The 22,500-nt window shown below is 45.4% G+C and overlaps 1 protein-coding gene across 3 annotated transcripts in view; it reads right to left on the bottom strand.

Moving 5' to 3' along the window:
- The window catches only part of rab3gap1 (RAB3 GTPase activating protein subunit 1), a 63,558-nt gene that overhangs the window by 2,341 nt on the left and 38,717 nt on the right, over nt 1-22,500 (bottom strand). Inside the window, exons 18-24 of one of the 3 annotated variants that reach the window (XM_047814863.1) lie at nt 19,946-20,083; nt 8,816-9,043; nt 7,715-7,811; nt 7,465-7,568; nt 7,248-7,363; nt 4,473-4,575; nt 57-77 (exon numbers count right to left, since the gene is read on the bottom strand). In XM_047814863.1, coding sequence (XP_047670819.1) covers nt 57-77; nt 4,473-4,575; nt 7,248-7,363; nt 7,465-7,568; nt 7,715-7,811; nt 8,816-9,043; nt 19,946-20,083 — 807 coding nt within the window. The remainder of the gene's footprint in view (nt 1-56; nt 78-4,472; nt 4,576-7,247; nt 7,364-7,464; nt 7,569-7,714; nt 7,812-8,815; nt 9,044-19,945; nt 20,084-22,500) is intronic. The other 2 variants (XM_027152420.2, XM_027152421.2) reach the window with 2 other exon arrangements.

The raw sequence follows: 22,500 nt of genomic DNA, 5'->3' as shown, positions 1-22,500 counted from the left end.
CGGGAAGAAAGAGGAAGAGGCAGATGAGAGAGAGGAAGGATATTGCTGGTGGTTACCTCATCACTGGAATCAGCCAGCTTGGCAAGGGTGAGAGGCGAGCAGTGTTAGGAGAGAGAAAATAAATAAATAAATAAATAAATAAATAAATAAATAAATAAATAAATAAAAACAAACAAACAAACAAACACATAAGCAAAGAAAACACGATGCACAAATTTTTTTTTTAAATAAATAAATCAAGGAGAAAAAAAAAAAAAGTTCCCGAGTTCTTCACTTTCTCGATTACATAACAGTCGAAATATTTTAGATAGATCATAAGAAACGTTCACGCATGCCATGCGCTCTGTATCAGCAGCTAAAGCAAGCAGGTATCCCCACACACACACACACACACACACACACACACACACACACACACACACACACACACACACACACACACACAGTGTTAGTCTGCAGGTCCCTGTGACGCGTTGGTCAGATTTTAACGACGACTTTTTAAGGCGATCTGACGCTTTCTCCGCCGCTTTCCTTTTGTTCCTCTCTTCCCCTCTTTCTCGCTCACTCCTCCCTCTTTCCTCCCCCCCCTCTGTTTATCTCGCTTTCTTTTCCAAGAAAGCTCACCTCATTTGAATCCCCTGATTTCACATGATTTACATGAGGATGCTTGGGATAATTATTGCCTTTCTATTTCCAGCTTGGCAACACACAGGGTATAATTTAACACTCACACATACATCTTCCAGACGGGGGGGAGGGAAAAAAAAAGTGAGAGAGTGTGTGTGAGAGAGAGAGAGAGAGAGAGAGAGAGAGAGAGAGACTGATTGAGAAAGACTTTGGGCAAACAAACTCAATTTCTCAGAGTTCTTACTTAAAGAAAAAGCCAGCCGTGTCTTTATTGGCGTTTCTCAAACATTTTGTGCAAAATAAAATACATTTGACATTTTAACGCTGCTGCTTCTGGAATATTCTCAGCCTGTTTACCGAGGAGATGATGATCTCAAACTCGCAGAACAAATACTCCGTGTGTTCTAGTTTCGGTGCTGGAAAGCAGCACGGCCTCGACCGAACGTCACATTTCTCCTCCGAGCTTCTCCTCATTGGTGAGAAGTTCCTTTCAAATTCCTCCCAAATTCCTATCAGTGTTGCGATGGGATCTCCGTAAACTCCATCAACATGCGAAGACTTCGGCAGGAAGGAATTAGTGTTAAGTCTGTAATAAACTCCGACCTGTCGGTTCCTCGGGAGCTCTAAGGACATTATTTACATTCACATCATTTCCTGTCCAGTGTCACCTAAACGATGATGGGTTCACTTCCGAGTCTGGTTCCTCTCAAGGTTCCTTCCTCATATCATCTCAGGGAGGTTTTTCCTCCCCACCGTCACCTCGGGCTTGATCACCCTCACTTATTCATTTTCTAACGCTTATCCGAACTTCTCGGGTCACGGGGAGCCTGTGCCTCTCAGGATCTCAGGCGTCATCGGGCATCGAGGCAGGATACACCCTGGACGGAGTGCCAACCCATCACAGGGCACACACACACACTCATTCACACACACACACTACGGACAATTTTCCAGAGATGCCAATCAACCTACCATGCATGTCTTTGGACCGGGGGAGGAAACCGGAGTACCCGGAGGAAACCCCCGAGGCACGGGGAGAACATGCAAACTCCACACACACAAGGCTGGAGGTGGGAATCGAACCCCCGACCCAATTAATAACTTAATTTTCTAAAATTCTTTCTATGCTTTGAGACGATGTCCATTTGTAAAACACTATCTCTAAAAATCTCCTCAAGGTTTCTGCCATCGAGGTAACGTTAGGAAAGACTTTCTTCCTCATATCTTCTCAGGGAGGTTTTTCCTCAGCACCATCACCTCAGGCTCGACTATTAGTGATAGATGTTAGAGATGAATAATAATAATAATAATAATAATAATAATAATAATAATAATAATAATTTCACTTTAAACTTCTGTAAAGCTGCTTTGAGACAAAATCCTGAAATCTAGAAGGTTAAAGCTTATTATGACATCATGAAGTCCGAATGTTCGTCGGTTTCGGCTAATTTTAAGCCGACGTTTTGAAGCTCATGCACGTTTGCGCTGGCGATGGGGACGTTTTAATAATTGATAAGGGATTGCAGGTCTCTGACTAAGACAAATAGCAGCCTATTAACACGCGGCCTTCTGGGTCTGACGACCTCGGCGAGGACGGACATCTGAAAAGGGACGGAGAATGAGACGGTCCTGCTCCGAGACCCCTCGCCGTGTTTCGTCCGGTGGAGTCATGCGGATCGTCGGGGCGCGAGTTGCTGTGAGGGCCGAACAGACGAAAGGGCTTACAGGTGGAGTTACATAATCATGGAGAACATATAGGACAGAAAGCTTTTCATGTGGTAATGAAGAGAAGGAAGGAAACAAGATTCATTTCCTCATCTGCTTGCATTTACCAAACAAAGACAGCCCACTTCCTGTTCCATCGGGTTTGTGAATTCACAACCGCGACCGTAACTAAAAGCGTCCTTGACGCACCGCGTCCTTTCCCCTTCAGTGAACCGGCTTCTCTTCTAGTCCGAGTTTGGCTGAGAGAACAAAAAATTGTATATTCCGGTCAAAGCTGTTATTAGCTGAGATTTAACTGATGACACCTTCGCAGTCGCTGCTTTGGTCTAGTCGCTGATCGACCCTCATTACGGTCCGGTAGCACGGCTGATTTCAGAACGCACGTCGTTTATATCCCGTAGATCCTTGACGACGACGAGACCATAGATTCGCTCGGCCATAACATTGAAACCACGTGCTGGATATCGTGTGACTTCCCGTCGTGGCGCTAACACGGCTCAGAGTCTTCAATCCACAAGGTCTCGGAAGGTTTGCCGTGTGTTGCGAATCGTTTGTATCAGAACCAAACTTTTTCAGCAGGAGATCGGATCATACGGGCGCTAGTTTTCGGTCCAATTGTGCTTCGGTGAGCTTTGGGCGGTTATGACGCTGTCAACGGTTCCCTTCCTTGGACCACGTTTGGTAGGAAATAACCACTGGATCCTGAGAACACCACCACAAAACCTGCTGTTCTGGAGATGCTCGAAAATCGCCGGTGCTCGTGGTCCTACCACTTGCCCATTTTTCCTGCTTCCAAAGAACGGACTATTCGGTTCCTGTCTGATATCTCCCCCGAAGTATCGAGACAGTCGACGTCATTGTTTTGAATTAAAACCCTCATTTCGTTCCTTTAGTAGTAAAGACCATTTAAACAGCACTCTCGTTACGTTACCAGTCCGAATGACGTTAAAGGTCCCGAGCTCGGGTGAAGAAGACCTTGATCTCGGAAGACTAGACTTCCTTAGCGCTTCCTTCGTTCGATTTCGATCCGTGGTGAAACTCTACATCTCCGCAGATCTTCACTGAGAGCGTTACTTTGTTCAATCCGGCGGGTCAGAGGTCGGCGTCAGAGGAAGCCGACGACGGGACGGCGAAAGAATTATAACGCTGCTTCTTCCAGCAAACACAAAAGCGCACATCGGGGAATAGTAGAAGGTTTCAGAAGGTCTCAACTCCAAACAATTTCACGCTTTTATGCTTTGCCATCAAGTGGTTTGTGTTTTCTGCTTGTCGAGATGAGCGGCGTGGGTTAGTTCTTTGTTAAATCGTTATTATTATTATTTTATTTCCTTTTTGAACGAGTAGCTCGGCCGACGCGTCGGATTGCCTCCGTGTCGCATTAAAGCACTCGAAATGAAACCCAGATATCTGCTTCATTTAATTAATTTAGTTAATTATGACGAACAGCTAAAAACAGCTCGAGTATACCGGTGAGAGCGCTCTTTTTTTTTTTTTTTTCTTTCCTTTTCTCCAGTCTATTATTTAAAAAAAAAAAAGTCTACGTGCGATGAATGAGGGTTCTTTTAATTCACCGTCGATCGCGAACGATTTAACGCCGTTATCTCCGGATGTCACCGTGCTAGCTCGGATCTTGGAAATTTAAAGCGAGAAATATCAGAAGTTAGATCGTCTGTACTGTTGATCTTCAGGAGAAAATAAAATTAAATAAATAAACAAACAAACAAATAAATAAATAAATGGGTTCGGTTCGTGACCCATTGGGACTGATCCGTACCGAATATGTCATCATGTGCAACATTTTCACACACATGCAACAGAACACATCAGCTGTCCCAAGATAAGCTCGAAGGCAAAAAAAAGCCCAGAAAAAAAACAGGCACTGGGCTTAAAGCAAGATGCAAAGATTTTCACCAGCTGTCATGCTTATTAGCCCCGCCCCTAAGGCTGCCAATCATAAGGTGTCGTTTTTTTTTTTTGTTTGTTTTGTTTTTTCTGCTCAAGCTCTGTCCTCGTCCCGGAGGCCGCCATGGCTCATGCGAGTCCAGGACTGAGAAAAAAGGTCTCAGGAGGAAGTGTGTGTGTGTGTGTGTGTGTGTGTGAGCAAGATGAGTAGTGTTTACCCGTTGAGCGCTGACAAACAGTTTATGGATGATGCTGCCTGCCGGGCCTCGACCCGCGCCATTCACGGCCACCTCGGGCTCGTCCAACAGAGAGCTGACAAACCTGAGAGAGTAGAAAGGAAGAAACGAGTGACGTCTATGCGACAGAGACCTCAACATGTGTGTTGGAGATATTTGGAGAAACAGAGTGAGACGGAGTGAGAGACTGAGGTGAGTGAAACTGAATCTGAGATGAAGAGGAAAAAAAAAACGAATGCTTTCATAATCGCACTCGCTCGAATCGTCTCGACCGGAAAACTTGCACGGGAACAAAAAAAAACGACTGACTGGTTAAAACCCGAGCACACGCGTGTCAGAAACGAGCAGCTCCGCCCGAGCGGTTTTATCAGCTCGGAAACCGTTCCCCTTTTTCCTCGAAAGCCATTTCTTACAATAAAATAAAGAGTCAGTCATATCTTTCTATAATTCTCAGCATCTTCTTAGCATGAAGGCTTTCTCAGGCTTGTTTATATATCTCTCTATATCATCTACGGTAACTCCCTCTTTCAGACATTCTCCTCCTCCTCCTCCTCTTCCTCCTCTTCTTCTGTGAGATTCTCCTTAATGAGGCCGGCGAGCTTCTCCTGTCCTAGCCCGTGCTAACCTCCAGCTGACCCCAGGGATCTAACGAGGACCGCAAGCCTTTTGTGTGACATGACCAAGGCTGAACCCGTCAAAGCCGCGTGCCGTTCTTCGGCGGCCGCGGCAGCTCCGGCAGGTCACCGGTCGTGACGCTTCCCTTCTACACATCTGAGCGGGATCTATTTTGGGTCTGGCTCGTGCAGAACAAACACGCTGCGGCTCTGACATACGCTGAGAAGCAGGCCTGGTCATCTATAATGATCTCCTCCTAGCACTCGGTTCCTTCAGTACAGGGTGAGCTATGAAAGGGATTTAGCTTTACTTCAGGGATCTATTAAAGAAGTTTGCTCTAATAGCTCTTGTGCACTCGGTGGGGCTTTTCAAAACTAAATTGCTCTTGTCTTTGACTGGAGTTATTGTTGTTTCAGAACCCCGGAGTAATCTCTGCTATTTTGACTCAAAAATATTACAGCTACGAAATCTTAAAAACGGAAAACGACCTTACAAATCCACCGCGAGTTCAAATCCCCAGCGAATCCTGAGGGCCGCGTTAATAACAACAAAACATCTTTTTTTCTTCTTTTTCTTCCTCCTGCTATAAGCAACAAGCTGGTGAATTCTGCACGTCAGCAACATACACACTCGTCTGTTATTTACCAGGTTGCCAGGTTTCTACCCCTTCCTCTCCCCATCAATTCCTTCTCCATCATTCCTTCTCCCTCTCTCTCCTTCTCTCTCCCCTTCATTCCTTCTCCCTCTCTTTCCATCATTCATTCTCTCTCCATCATTCCTTCTCCCTCTCTCTCCCTCTCTCTCCATCATTCCTTCTCCCGCGCTCTCTCCCTCATTCCTTCTCCCTCTCTTTCCATCATTCATTCTCTCTCCCTCATTCCTTCTCCCTCTCTCTCCCTCATTCATTCTCTCTCCATCATTCCTTCTCCCTCTCTCCATCATTCCTTCTCCCTCTCTCTCCATCATTCCTTCTCCCGTGCTCTCTCCCTCATTCCTTCTCCCTCTCTTTCCATCATTCATTCTCTCTCCCTCATTCCTTCTCCCTCTCTCTCCCTCATTCATTCTCTCTCCATCATTCCTTCTCCCTCTCTCCATCATTCCTTCTCCCTCTCTCTCCATCATTCCTTCTCCCTCTCTCCATCATTCCTTCTCCCTCTCTCTCCATCATTCCTTCTCTCTCCATCATTCCTTCTCCCTCTCTCCATCATTCCTTCTCCCTCTCTCTCCATCATTCCTTCTCCCTCTCTCTCCCTCATTCATTCTCTCTCCATCATTCCTTCTCCCTCTCTCCATCATTCCTTCTCCCTCTCTCTCCATCATTCCTTCTCTCTCTCTCTCTCTCCATCATTCCTTCTCCCTCTCTGTCCATCATTCCTTCTCCCTCTCTCTCCCTCATTCATTCTCTCTCCATCATTCCTTCTCCCTCTCTCTCCCTCATTCATTCTCTCTCCATCATTCCTTCTCCCTCTCTCCATCATTCCTTCTCCCTCTCTCTCAATCATTCCTTCTCTCTCTCTCCATCATTCCTTCTCCCTCTCTCTCAATCATTCCTTCTCTCTCTCTCCATCATTCCTTCTCCCTCTCTCTCCCTTTCTCTCCATCATTCCTTCTCCCTCTCTCTCTCATTCCTTCTCCCTCTCATTCTCTCTGCCTCTCCCTCCATCATTCCTTCTCCCTCTCTCTCCCTCTCATTCGCTCTCCCTCTCTCTCTCCATCATTCCCCCTCTCTCTCTCTCTTTCCTTCACTCTTCCCCTCTCAATATAATCTACAAAGTCTGTTTGTTTAACATTTATGGAAGGAGACTTTGTAGATTATATTGAGAAGGGAAGAGTGAAGGAAAGAGAGAGAGAGAGAGAGAGAAGGAGTGATGGCGAGAGAGGGAGAGAGAATGAGAGGGAGAGAGAGGGAATGATATTTTTGAATAATAACTAAATATTTCCGCGTCGATGTAAAACGACACCTTTGGCAACCCTGTAATAAAAGGCAGCAGGAATCCAGCACCAATTGGCCTCTATGGCGATGACTAAAGTGACGTAAAGGTAAAGTAGACACTGGAGGTGCCTGATCCGTACCCACGGACAAACGGGCACCGACTCAAAGCTGTAGTAATACACGATAAACATATTGGACAGGATACGTACAGCTCCAGATCCTCGCTGTCGTCTCCTCTCTCTCCTTTCCCCAAGCCAAACTTAGCTCTGAGAGAGCGAGCTCGAGCAACGGTGGCCTCCAGCATCGTGATCTGGTTAATAGTATCCTGAGAATAATAAAAAAAAAAAAAAACCCAAAGTGTAGAAAGCTCAGCCGTGACATTAAAAGTGTGTGTCGAGTTAAAACGGCGGACTTTTTAAGCCTCACCTCCAGTTTCTTGAGATCCGGACTGGGATGACGAAGCAGCTTACTGGCATGAGAAACGACCTGTGGAATGATTTTACGCACCGTAGTAATGTCCTCAACCATCTCTGAAGAAACAAGAAGCTTCATTTAAACACCTAAAAAAAAGGCCTTAAACACACACACACACACACACACACACACACACACACACACACACACACACACACACACACACACGAACACGTGAGTGAGTAACCTTGAGCTCGCTCACCTTCCTCCTTCACTTTGAGTATAGCAGCATGGACGATGCAGGGCAACAGGTGTCGTGTGAGGTCAGAAGGTTTCTGCACTGCCAGATAGTGCAGCACCTACACAAATCAACACACACACACACACACACACACACACACACACACACACACACACACACACACACACACACACACACATAAATTAAGTGTCTGTGATCTGACAGCGATCCATTCCTTACCCTTGAAAAACAAACAGGCGGAGTTCATCGCCACAAGGTTTTGTCTCTAGAACATTTTGCGTGCTCGGCGTCCTCCCGGAGGCTTACTTTCTGTGATAGACGAAAGCAAAATGCGTCATCGGGCTAGGACGAGTTACTAAAAAAAATGTAATCGGTAAATGAATTCGAAATAAACCGTCCACTTCGTGTTTCCCCAAAAGAGCTTAACAGACTGCTGAAGGACACGAGGCGATGGCGACCTTCGTGCTGGCAACGGTTCTCCTGAACTCCCCTTCAACTTGGCGCGTGGGAAAGGACACCTTGCCCAAGCTTTGCGTCCTGACCCATTTTACCGCTTTTTGCAGGCGCGCAAACACTCGGGATTTGCTCGAGCCTGCATTTGATCACTGCAGCGACTGGGTATGGGTTTTTTTTTGGTTTTTCCATTGCGCAGGTGGCATGCAGATGGGACAGGACTTTAAAGAGTCCTTGAGTCTGAAGGAGCTTCTGTGGCATTTCGAATGGGAATCCAGCTAATTGTTATCGCTTTCACACGGTAGTCCTTGAAGAAACTAGGGACGGTGAAAGGATTTAGACTTTAAAACAAAACAAAAAAAACTAAACTATATGCAGAACATTTCTTACTTTAGTTGAGACCATCTGTCATATAAACGTCTTTTCCGATTGTTCTGCCAAGGTATCCTCACATATTACCTGAACATGATCCTGAAACTCGGTGGTAATTTGATGAGACACATGGCGCACTTCAGAACACAGGCTCAGTCACTAGATCAGTCATTTTGCTGCCAGTCAGAAATGTCTAAGCGTCTGAAGCTGTTTGTTACACACCAGCTCCGACTAGCTGAGGAGAAACGACGGAGTGAAGATGAACATGTATCGTACCCTCTCGGCCTCTTTGGTGTCGTCGAACAACCGTCTCTGCCGCCGTGCTGGCGTGACCTTGGCGCTCTCCCATGCCTCCACCCACATGTTGCCTGGGATCTTCATCCTGGCGCTCAGCGACCCCTGAAGCACCGTCCCACCCGCTTCATCGCACACTTCCTCCTCCACGTAGTCTCTTGGCGAGTACCAGCGCACAAAATCCTCCAGGGAACAGCCAGGATTGGCTGCCTGAGGGAATTACACACACACACACACACACACACACACACACACACACACACACACACACACACACACACACACACATATATATAATCAACAACAAACATAGATGTATGAATTTGGACTTTTTTTGCTTTATTGTTGCCTGCGTTTCGAAATCTGCAGGATGCTATTTGGAGTCCTGTTATTAATTATTTTAAGAATCATTAAACAATAGATCCTCGGGCGCAATCTGTCGTTCGGTGCGCGGTAAGTTTCGTACGATCCGGAAAAACCTTATCGCAAAGAGTCAGCGTTTTTCTAACCCCCGCAGCTTCCGTTCTTCCGCTTGATCTGGACATTACATCACACTGCAGTTAGAGTGCTAGGCTGAGATTTTTGTGTCAGGGACTCTTTAGATGACCTTCACGACTCTTTAGATGACCTTCACGACTCTTTAGATGACCTTCACGACTCTTTAGATGACCTTCACAACTCTTTAGATGACCTTCACAACTCTTTAAAAGTGAAAGTGAAGTGACATACGGATAAGTACGGATAAGAATTCGTTCTCTGCATTTAACCCAACCAAAGTGCACACACAGCAGTGAACACACACACACACACACACCGTGAACACACACCTGGAGCAGTGGGCAGCCATTTATGCTGCGTCACCCGGGGAGCAGTTGGGGGGTTCGGTGCCTTGCTCAAGGGCACCTCAATTGTGGCCGGCCCGAGACTCGAACCCACAACCTTAGAATTACGAGTCAGACTATCTAACCATTAGGCCACGACTTGCCCTTTAGATGACCTTCACAACTCTTTAGATGACCTTCACGACTCTTTAGATGACTCTTTAGATGACTCTTTAGATGACTCTTTAGATGACCTTCACGACTCTTTAGATGACTCTTTAGATGACCTTCACGACTCTTTAGATGACTCTTTAGATGACCTTCACGACTCTTTAGATGACCTTCACAACATCTTGAATATTGAATTTGAAACAATAAACAAGCCCCTGGGTTGTGAAGCTTTAATGACCTAATTTGCTAAATAAAACTTTAAATTGTTTGGAAATGTGTTATTTTTTTGTGCATTAGTGAATAAAGTCTAAGGAAAAGCCGGCTGCTAAATGTACAGCTTACTGAATCGGGACACGTGGCTATCGTATCGTATAGTTCAAAAGTATCGGAACGGCGATTCTTATCGTTGTGGTTTTTTTTTTTTTTTTTTTTACACATACGCTGACGCTATCTGGGTTTGAGCTCAAACCACGTGGAAGGTTGTTGTTGTTGTTGTTACTGCTGTTGTTTTCCTAGGCTGAGCTGTTCCATGTCTGGTTATATTCTTTCTTTCTTTCAGGCACTTACTGTATGTGCTTTTCTTCTGTAGACAGCTCTCTGGTCTTCGTGTTGGTTTACTCTTTTTAACAAATGCAGGTGAAAACCAGGACAGGAACTGTTCAATCAATCAGGAATCAATCAATCAATCAATCAATAAATCAATCAATCAATCAATCCATCCATCCATCCATCAATCTACTACATCGACTACATCTGGGCAACAAGCAACACCTGACAGTCACATGCAACAATATCAACCCAGCCTTCAAACCTTCACAGAAACTTCTCCACACATCTTTACAGATTTTCGTGTTACCTCAGAAGCCACGGGACCTCCAGAACCGTTCTGACCAATCAGAATGAACCATTCGGCGACGCCGTGTGTAAAATACTTCGCCGATTTAACGGTTGAATCGTCTCCATATCATAACTGCCATCGTGCCCAGTGATGTTTCCTCTGATTACGTTATATTAGAATTCATTAAAAACATTAAATGAGATAAGAATTAAGAACGGGATTAAATCTGCTCTAGCGCACCTTCTGGACGATTTATTCGTTTTTACGCTTTTCTTTTTCGAAGCACAATCGATATCACACGAGACCAGTGTTCTAAAAGAAAACAAATCATTTCATCATTTACGAAGCTTTTAAAAGCTTAAAATCTCAATGCGATCCCTTACGATTCAACGGAAACCTTTAAACTTAAAAAAAAAAAAAACGTGTTTAATTCATAAAAATGATTCCTGACTCCACCCCAAAGCGACAAAACAGATGTACTGACATGGCGTCACCCTGTTAGCGTGAATGAAAACGGGAGAAAAAGAAGAGAAAGGAAAAAGAAAAAAAAAAAAGAGCCTCTTATTTTATGAGGCGTTTGTATTTCTTTATTGGCCAAGAGATATCTGTGCATGAACAATCCCGGCGGAGAGGAACGAGCGTGCAGGCTTGTCAGCCGCCGCCTTTGTAAATGAACCGGCTGACAAATTCCAGCGGCGAACTTTCTCGGCGTGACCTTTCCGCCCGTCTGAGGAAGTACTGTGCACTTGCATGGTCGATAATTACTAGGAGACGGAGCAACGAGACATAATGATCCGAGTTTTACAGAAATGAGGCAGCTCGGAGACTTAAGGGAGCGAGGCGAGGCGGTGGGGTAGGCGGAGGGGGAGGGGGATTTCTACAAGCTGATCTGATCACGTTTCATCACATGATGTTTACTGAGACATTTACGCTAAGGCAAAAAGTTCCCAGACTTCAATCAAATGTGAATTAGCGCCAGGCCTACACCTGTTTATACAAGAGCTGAGCGAGATGCCTTCGGAATTCGGGACGAGGGGGAACGCCGTCCGTGGATATCACGCCGTTTCGGGATGACAGGAACATGACTAGATTTATAATGCGGTATAATAGAATTATAATGCGGTATATACCATAATTATATGATATAAGATAATAAGGTACATCTTATCTCATCTTATGGTTTGGATGAAACAAAGGCCAAACGCAGGTAGGAGTACCCCGACGGTGCAGGGTGGTATTGTAAACAGATGCCAGTTGCCCCCAGCTCATATCTCAAGGCCTCGAGTGACGGGTGAAACGATAAGAGCGATGTCGTTCAAAGCGGAGGGGGTGCACGGTAAGGTTCAAAAGCGCAGTCGTATTTTTAAGTCGCCCCATTCATCATATCGACGAGTCTCCCTTTTTTCCGCCCAGAGGGAGATGGCAATTAAAGCCAAAATGCCAAATTATGCTCGGCTAAGCACAATTAAAACAGAGCTGTGGCTAAATTTAGAGGCCGTCTTCAGCTAAGGGAGACGTTTAGTGCGGTAGCTGAGCTCTCAGAAGTCATCTGCTGCAGTCTTGGAGAATTCAGGGACAAGAAGAAAAAAAAACCAAAAAAAACAACAACAAAAAAAAACCACTGGTGCATCTGCTCGGGAGAAATTAGAGCATTTTGTAGGACGGCGATAAAAGCAGGGAGAGACGCGTCACCTTTCCTCGTCGGCTTCGCCTCCCTGCAGTTTAAAACGAGCAGCCGGCGCACGGACGATACGTAAACTAGATTTGGGAACAAGGGGGCTCTCGCTGTGCTTAAAACACTCTTCTTTCTTTCCGGATCCCTCGTTCCTTAATCTCCCAGGACGGTCTGCAGAATAGCGCCGTGGGATAATTCCACGTTATCCGACAGACAAGGATGTAGAGGGCGGATGTATAAGGCGCTTATGAAGATGAATAGGTGTCCGCGTACGACAGCTGAACAGCTCTTACCTCTCGCCGTGCCAACCTTATATATATATTTATATTTATTTATTAATATATTTATTTATATATTTATGGCTTTATAAAGGTAACTATAAACGGGTCGACCGATTCTGCCAGCCAAGAATAAGACAGATGCACAAGGAAGTGGGATATTTGATCTCCTGCCTGAGAATATGCCGCTCAGCCTTTTCCAGTCCTGTCGGTGTGAAGTTAAAGACGTGGAGTGATATTTTGCGGCGACTTCGCACCTGCTGACATTTCGGTGACGTTGACGAATGTGTTAGGAGGCGAGTCGAAATCTCTACGGCGAGACTTGAGAATCAGCCAGGCCGTTTTTTTTTCTCCACAGGAATCAGTTTATGGAATCTTCTTTCTTTCTTTCTTTCTTTCTTTCTTTTCTGCAATAAAGACTTTTCACTTAATGTCGCTTAATCAGCTTAATGTCTTACCCCGAATCACCTCGGCATCCTCGACGCTAATTCATTAGGCCAACTCCCTGATCCAATTCAAATGTTCAGTCTTTGCTAATTAGCTGAATCCTCAGCGGTGACAGAGATATCACAGGCGATTAAATTAAGCGCACAAAAGCTGTATCTACATTTCTCTGTGTGAAAAGTGGATTGCGGAGACGATCACGGAGAATAACGCGGGCTCGGAGATTAGCCGGCTTTGCGACTTTCATCCGCGCCGCTCGTTTATGGAACATTAGCTGGACCTCCTGCGTTTCTCCGTTACATCTGACTCGCAGCGTGAGTCGAGCGGTCAAAAGACGCGATCGGCAATTACCGCAAGACGGACGGCGTGAGCACCGCGGTTCTGTTGCCAAGCTACAGGCTTCGTTTCATCAGCCAGGTGAGAAGGAACTCAGAACGCTGCAGAATCAAAGTGGACATCATCTCTGGGTTACGCCGAAACCTGGAAACACTAAGCATCGGCTCAAAGCTGACAGGACGAAGTTCTTCCAGCTGAATGTGTAGATGTCTCACCACACACACACACACACACACACACACACACACACACACACACACACACACAACACGACATTTTTTTTAAAGCGAATGAAATCCACCTGAATTTAACAGGAGTTTATCAGCTGGAGCAGCTGGAAAAAATCAAGTGGCTGCATTTAGAGGCCGAATTTCTCTCTACTAGTAAAATGTGCACAAAAACACACATTATTGTGTATATTAAACTAAATGGGTGCACACACACACCACACACACACCACACACACACCACACACACACACCACACAATCTCACACATGCATGCCCGCACACACACACACTCTCACACAGACACACACTCTCATGTGCAAAATCTCACACTCTCAAACACACTCACTCACACACGCACACTTAATCTCACACATGCTCGCACACTCGCCCACACACTCACTCACACACAGGCACACACGCACTCACTCACACACACTCACACACCACATGATCTCACATACCCGCTCACACACGCATGCCCACACACACACACTCATTCACACACACACTCACACAGACACACATTCTCATGTGCAAACACTCTCTCACACTCTCACACTCTCACTCTCTCACACACACACACACACACACACACACACACACACACACACACACACACACACACACACACACACCACATGATCTCACATACCCGCTCACACACGCATGCCCACACACACGCTCATTCACACACACACAGACACACATTCTCATGTGCAAACACTCTCACACACACACCTCACACACACTCACTCTCTCACACACACACACCTCACACACACTCACTCTCATAGATATACAAACACACACAATCACTTATTCACACACACTCACATGCTGTCTCTCACATATACACACACAGACACACACACACTCACTCACACACACAATCACTTACACACACTCCCATGCTTTCTCTCTCTCACATACACAGACACACACACACTCACTCTCATGCTTTCTCTCTCTCTCACATACACAGACACACACACTCACTCTCTCACACTCACACACACACGCTTTCTCTCTCTCTCTCTCTCTCTCTCTCTCTCTCTCTCTCTCTCTCTCACACACACACAGACACACACACACACGCTTTCTCTCTCTCTCGCTCTCACACACACACAGACATACACACTCACATGCTTTCCCTCTCTCTCACACACACAGACATACACTCACTCACACACACACACACACACACACTCACACACACACACACACACACACACACACACACACACACACACACACACACACACAGACACTCACACACACACAGACACTCACACACACACACACACACACACACACACACACACACACATACACACACACACTCACTCAAACACACTCTCACACACACTCTCACGCTCACTCTCACGCTCACTCACACACACTCTCATACTCACTCACACACTCACTCACAAACAGGCACAAACACACTCACACACACTCACTCACTCACTCACTCACTCACTCACTCACTCACTCACTCACTCACTCACTCACTCACTCACTCACTCACTCACTCACTCACTCACTCACACACACACACACACACACACACACACACACACACACACACACACACACACACACACACACACACACACACACACACAGACATACACAGACATACACACACACACACACACACACACACACGGCTGTAATTTAGTCTTGCTGTAATATCACTTACTTTGTTTGCATGTTGCACTTTTTTGTCTTGTTTTAAGAACATCTGACACATAAAGCTTGTGTTAATATTTAATCTGAAGGACGTTGCAGGTTTATTTCCCAATGTCTGCGTGTGTTAGAGACAATACTGCTGAAGCGTTTTCTCTTCACTGTTGTAATGCAAATAAGATCTAAAGGTCTGCTGCAGCCTACAACACCTCGGGGGACGAAATCTTGGACGGCTATTCTGACGTGTGTGAGATGTTTCGTGTCTATTTTTATTTCGGATTTAACTGACAATCGCGTCGTGTAAAGATGCTTTTTCTTTTATTTTAGAAAGCATGTAGAGCAGATCTGATGCGAGAGGGAATGGAACTGACACTGTGCTGAAGATGAGGAACTACAGCATCTACTGGCAGGAGGAGGAACCTGCTGAAAGCTCGGTGTGTTTACCAGCGTGAGTGCTGGGGTCTGACCTGAGAGCACAGAGCGGAGGCAACAGCCAAAAGGGGCATTAAACTCAGAGCAGAATGAGGGCTGAGAACTGCAAACAACACGCTCTCGCGTACGCACATGCTCACACACACACACACACATGCACACAAACACTCACAAACACACTCACAAACACATGCACACAAACACTCACAAACACAAACACTCACAAACACAAACACTCACAAACACTCACACTCACAAACACATGCACACAAACACATGCACACAAACACTCACACTCACACACACACATGCACACAAACACTCACAAACACTCACAAACACTCACACTCACAAACACATGCACACAAACACTCACACACACACATGCACACAAACACTCACAAACACTCACAAACACTCACAAACACTCACACTCACAAACACATGCACACAAACACTCACATGCTCTCACAGACAAACACACACATGCACACAAACACTCACAAACACACTCACAAACACACACAAGCACACAAACACTCACAAACACACTCACAAACACACTTACAAACATGCACACAAACACACTCACAAACACACACATGCACACAAACACACACATGCACACAAACACTCACAAACACATGCACACAAACACTCACAAACACACTCACAAACACATGCACACAAACACTCACAAACACACTCACAAACACATGCACACAAACACACTCACAAACACAAACACTCACAAACACATGCACACAAACACACTCACAAACACACACATGCACACAAACACACACATGCACACAAACACTCACAAACACATGCACACAAACACTCACAAACACACTCACAAACACATGCACACAAACACATGCACACAAACACTCACAAACACACTCACAAACACATGCACACAAACACAAACACATGCACACAAACACAAACACATGCACACAAACACTCACAAACACACTCACAAACACATGCACACAAACACAAACACATGCACACAAACACACTCACAAACACAAACACTCACAAACACATGCACACAAACATGCACACAAACACTCACAAACACTCACAAACACTCACACTCACAAACACATGCACACAAACACTCACATGCTCTCACAGACAAACACACACATGCACACAAACACTCACAAACACACTCACAAACACAAACACTCACAAACACACTCACAAACACACACATGCACACAAACACTCACAAACACACTCACAAACACACTTACAAACACATGCACACAAACACACTCACAAACACACACATGCACACAAACACACACATGCACACAAACACTCACAAACACACTCACACACACATGCACACAAACACACACATGCACACAAACACTCACAAACACACTCACAAACACATGCACACAAACACACACATGCACTCAAACACTCACAAACACACTCACAAACACACACATGCACACAAACACAAACACATGCACACAAACACTCACAAACACACTCACAAACACATGCACACAAACACACACATGCACACAAACACAAACACATGCACACAAACACTCACAAACACACTCACAAACACATGCACACAAACACACACATGCACTCAAACACTCACAAACACACTCACAAACACATGCACACTCACAAACACACACATGCACACAAACACATGCACACAAACACTCACAAACACATGCACACAAACACTCACAAACCCATGCACACAAACACATGCACACAAACACTCACAAACACACTCACAAACACATGCACACAAACACTCACAAACACACTCACAAACACATGCACACAAACACACTCACACTCACAAACCCATGCACACAAACACTCACAAACACACACATTCTTTCACACACTTGCATGTGCTCTCTCCCTCTCTCTCACACACACACACACACACACACGCCATCACTCCCTACCTCACACACACACATGCCCTCACTCCCTCACACACACACACACACACACACCCTCACTCCCTCTCTCTCTCTCTCTCTCTCTCTCTCTCTCACACACACACACGCCCTCACTCCCTCTCTCTCACACACACACACGCCCTCACTCCCTCTCACACACACACGCCCTCACACCCTCTCTCACACACACACGCCCTCACACCCTCTCTCACACACACACACTCCCTCTCACCCACACACGCCCTCACTCCCTCTCTCACACACACACACACGCCCTCACTCCCTCTCTCACACACACGCCCTCACTCTCTCTCTCTCACACACACGCCCTCACTCCCTCTCTCTCACACAGACGCTCTCACTCCCTCTCTCACACACACGCCCTCACTCCCTCTCTCTGTCACAAACACACACACACACACACACACACACACCCCCTTAATCTCTCGCACTCACACACACGCCCCTTATTCACACACACACCCCCTTAATCTCGCATACTTGCACACTCTTACCCATACACACCCTCTCTCTCCCTCTCTCTTACCCCGACACTTACACACATTACTCAGGCAGACAGAGATGTGAGAGCTGAGCGCACAGACGTTATTTAACATATTACATGTTTTTATATTAAATGATTTTATTACTTCAGGTCTGAGGCACAAAGATTTGTTTTGGCAAACGTGTAACTGTAATATATATAAATAAATAAATATACACACGTCTAGCGTATCAGCTCATATTAGTGAACTAAACAATGATAAAAATAAACTGAGAGGAAATAAAAACACGACTAATGAACAAAAAGTAAAACCCGTGTGCTCCGTGTGTAAGGAGGTTCACTGTGGTGCTACATGCAAAGTCCTTTGGGATCAATAAACTATTTATCTATCCCTCCATCCATCCATCCATCCATCCATCTACCCATCCCTCCCCCTACCCATCCCTCTCTCCATCCATCTACCCATTCCTCCATCCATCTATCTACCCATCCCTCCATCCATCCTTCTACCCATCCCTCTCTCCATCCATCTACCCATCCCTCCCTCCATCCATCTACCCATCCCTTCATCCATCCATCTACCCATCCCTCCCTCCATCCATCTACCCATCCCTCCACACATCCCTGCATCCCTCCCTCCATCCATCCACCCATCCCTCCATCTACTCATCCCTCCCCCTACCCATCCCTCTCTCCATCCATCTACCCATTCCTCCATCCATCTATCTACCCATCCCTCCATCCATCCTTCTACCCATCCCTCTCTCCATCCATCTACCCATCCCTCCCTCCATCCATCTACCCATCCCTTCATCCATCCATCTACCCATCCCTCCCTCCATCCATCTACCCATCCCTCCACACATCCCTGCATCCCTCCCTCCATCCATCCACCCATCCCTCCATCTACCCATCCCTCCCTCCATCCATCCATCTACCCATCCCTCCCTCCATCCATCCATCTACCCATCCCTCCCTCCATCCATCCATCTACCCATCCCTCCCTCCATCCATCTACCCATCCCTCCATCCACCCATCCCTCGATCCATCTACCCATCCCTCCCTTCATCCATCCATCCACCCATCCCTCCGTCCATCCACCCATCCCTCCACCCATCATCCCATCCACCATCCATCTACCCATCCCTCTATCTATCTATCTATCTATCTATCTATCTATCTATCTATCTATCTATCTATCTATCTATCTATCTATCTATCTATCTACCTACCCATCCCTCTATCTATCTATCTACCCATCCCTCTATCTATCTATCCATCCATCCATCCATTCACTTACCCTATCTATCTATTCATGTACCTAGCATAAGAGCTATGTAGAATAATTGAGCTGCATGAAAAGGTCATGTCACATCCATCCATCCAGTAACCCACCCACCCGTCTATCCACAGCAGAGTTCAATAAAAACATCCCTGTTTGCTTAATACGCTTACTTAATATACTTCATCTAATAATCTAACTCAATGTAATAATGCATTATATCAACATTATACTCAACTTTTAGCCAAACGTAATAAAGGCTGTTTATCTTGTTCGACGATAAAACGTAACGTGTTTTGTAACGAGACTGAAAACTTCCTTTATCTCCATTCAGTTTTTGGAAGAAATTCACTGAGTATGTGTAAAGAAGTCTTTTAGTCGGCCATGGATCGGCTTCGGCGAACCTCCGCCACTCTAAACGTGATAGCAAAGTGATGTGTTCTGGTGGTTACCTTGAAGGACTCCATATCTGAGAGCAGGCAGGCGCTCTGCATGCGGGCACGGAGATGGGCGCCCTCAGCCGAAGTACCCAGCTTGGCCAGCACCTCCGACTGTTCCTCGAGTACGTCCTCGGTCATGGGCGCCGGTTCCTGGAAAGAAAAACCCGACACGGTTGCTTGTTACGCAACGGTGACAATTCCACCGAGATACAGTTAGCAGCTAAATTTAAAGACAAACAAAAATAACTTGCTGGAGAACTTGACAGTTGGTACAGTACAGACCTCCAAGGTCACACGACATGACTTGCTTCTCAGCTGAACACTTGATTGGTCTGTCAGTCATGAGATCCAGAGCAGAAGACAGCTGACAGCTTTACACATTCATTAGAGTGTTCATGTTGTCCCTCAGCAGGCTAAACTACCAGCTTCGAGCCTTGGGAACACTAATGACCCCTGAGCTTTACTAACAAGTGTGTTACGGAAAGGCTGGAACAAAACCGGTCTGGACAACATCACACCATCGATTCTGTCCATCTCATCAGAAACCAAGTAAATGTACCAATATTTCACTCCCAGATCACCACTAAGGCACTACAGGAGTATCTCTGCATCTATTCACCTCCTGTCAATCATGAGTATTTTTGTGTACACGTATGTGGATGAGTGCAGATGGAGCTTTGCTCCAAGAGGTGAAGAGGCAGGAAGAACGTCCATCCCGAAAAATAAAATCCTTCAGGACGTTCCTGCTCAAATCTTCATCCCATTCCTCATCCAAATCTTCACCCCATTCTGATGCATTTCACACTCTATTCTTCACCCTATTCATTCACCCAACTTCTTCTTCTGTTCTTCGCCCCATTCGTCACCCTATTTCTTAATTCCCTTCTTCACTCCATTCCCTGCCTTAACCTCATTCCTCACCTCCTTCTTTACTCCATTCATCACTCCATTCTTAACTCTATACTATCCTCCATTTTTTTTTTATACCCCATTCACCAGTCCATTCCTCACTCCATTTTCACTTCGTTCCTCACAACATCACCGATTCCTCCATCACTCCGTTAGTAGCGGTAGCTAACGTCCCGGAACGCCATGAACGTTTACGACGGACAAACGCACGTATTGTTTAATAGAGTTTCTTATAAAGGTTCATACTTGCAGATCATAAAGACAGTTCCATGTTATAGGTCCAAGCCTTTTCGTATTCTTGTGAACGTCGTGTTAATTGATCCGAGACTCGGGTGAGGTTTGTGTCGAATATCGGGGATTATTTAGCTGGTTGTTTAAGCCATTCTTAAAAATATTTTGGTTTGCAGTAACAGTAAAAAAAAAAAAAAAATGTAATGTAAAAAAAAATGTAAAATGTAAAAAAAGTAAAAAAAAAAAAAAAAGTACAATTTTGTTGATGGTGATTACGTACAGTAGGTATGACTTTAAACAAATTAGCGTATCGTGACGTCACTGACTGGGTCTTCGACCCGTGCCTTCGGGCGCATCATCGCAAACCTCATTTTGATGCTGGACACAATTTTTCCAGAGCTTCGTGCCAAGTTAAAGCGGTGTCGAGCTGTTCTAATGAACTTTTTAGATGTATTATGGCGCCCGAACCCGTATGACTTCGCGAACGTTTTGTTTACCGCAGCCGCAGCCATCATTACCGAGCACGAACCGTCGACTCTGACAGTGAATGAGTGTGTGAGACGAAGCGAACGCACAGGCCATAGTGTGACATCCGGTAACCAATAATGTAAACATAGATGACGTCACGGGTTTTTATTTAAAAGAAAGAACATAGCCTTCGTTTGTATGTAGGCCTAGGCAATTTATATATTTACAATACTTACTAAAATATAATAATTATTATTTTATTGCTTTTGTATTAGTTGTTTGAACAGTAAAAAAAAAAAAAAAATTGGTCGATCTTAACACGAATTTACAACCGGCGAGCCGGTCGGACTTGAAGCAAAAAAAATAATAATTTGAGTCGGTCCTAAATCGACAGGGTCGGTCGGGTTACGGCGAACAAGGATATTTTTTAGGATGGCCTAATAAATGTCTCAGTCTGAGAAGGCAGATAGACAATGACGTTGTTAGCACAGAACAGAGTAAGGACACAGCTGGGAGTTCATGAATCAGGGCAACGTGCAAAGTTCTTTCTGATGAAAACAAACCACTGTGAAAGAGGTCTGGCCGGCAGGTGGTACGACACAAACGCCACCTTTATACGATGTGCGTGGGTCACGAATTAAAAGGAAAGAAGGAACTTCTGAAAGTAAAATCTGATAGAAGACGAAAAGGAAATCTTTTACTTTTGCTTATTTATCCGAGTACAAAAAAAAGAGCTCGTTTTGGGAAAATGGCGGAAATGCTCAAAAATCCGTATTCTCTCCATCGCCGCTTCTCACACGCACTCACATAGACGCCGAGCAGAGAAAAGGACGGTAAGAACATCAGGGAAGGAAAACAAGACGAATCAATAACGTTGCACCTGAAACACACGTGACGTTGACAAATATGAGGCAATGAGATGAGCAGAGGGCCTTAAAAGCAAAGCGAAACGAGAGATT

This window comes from Tachysurus fulvidraco, chromosome 6, assembly GCF_022655615.1.
Source record: "Tachysurus fulvidraco isolate hzauxx_2018 chromosome 6, HZAU_PFXX_2.0, whole genome shotgun sequence".
NCBI lineage: Eukaryota > Metazoa > Chordata > Actinopteri > Siluriformes > Bagridae > Tachysurus > Tachysurus fulvidraco.
This window is presented reverse-complemented; position numbering and strand designations above follow the sequence as displayed.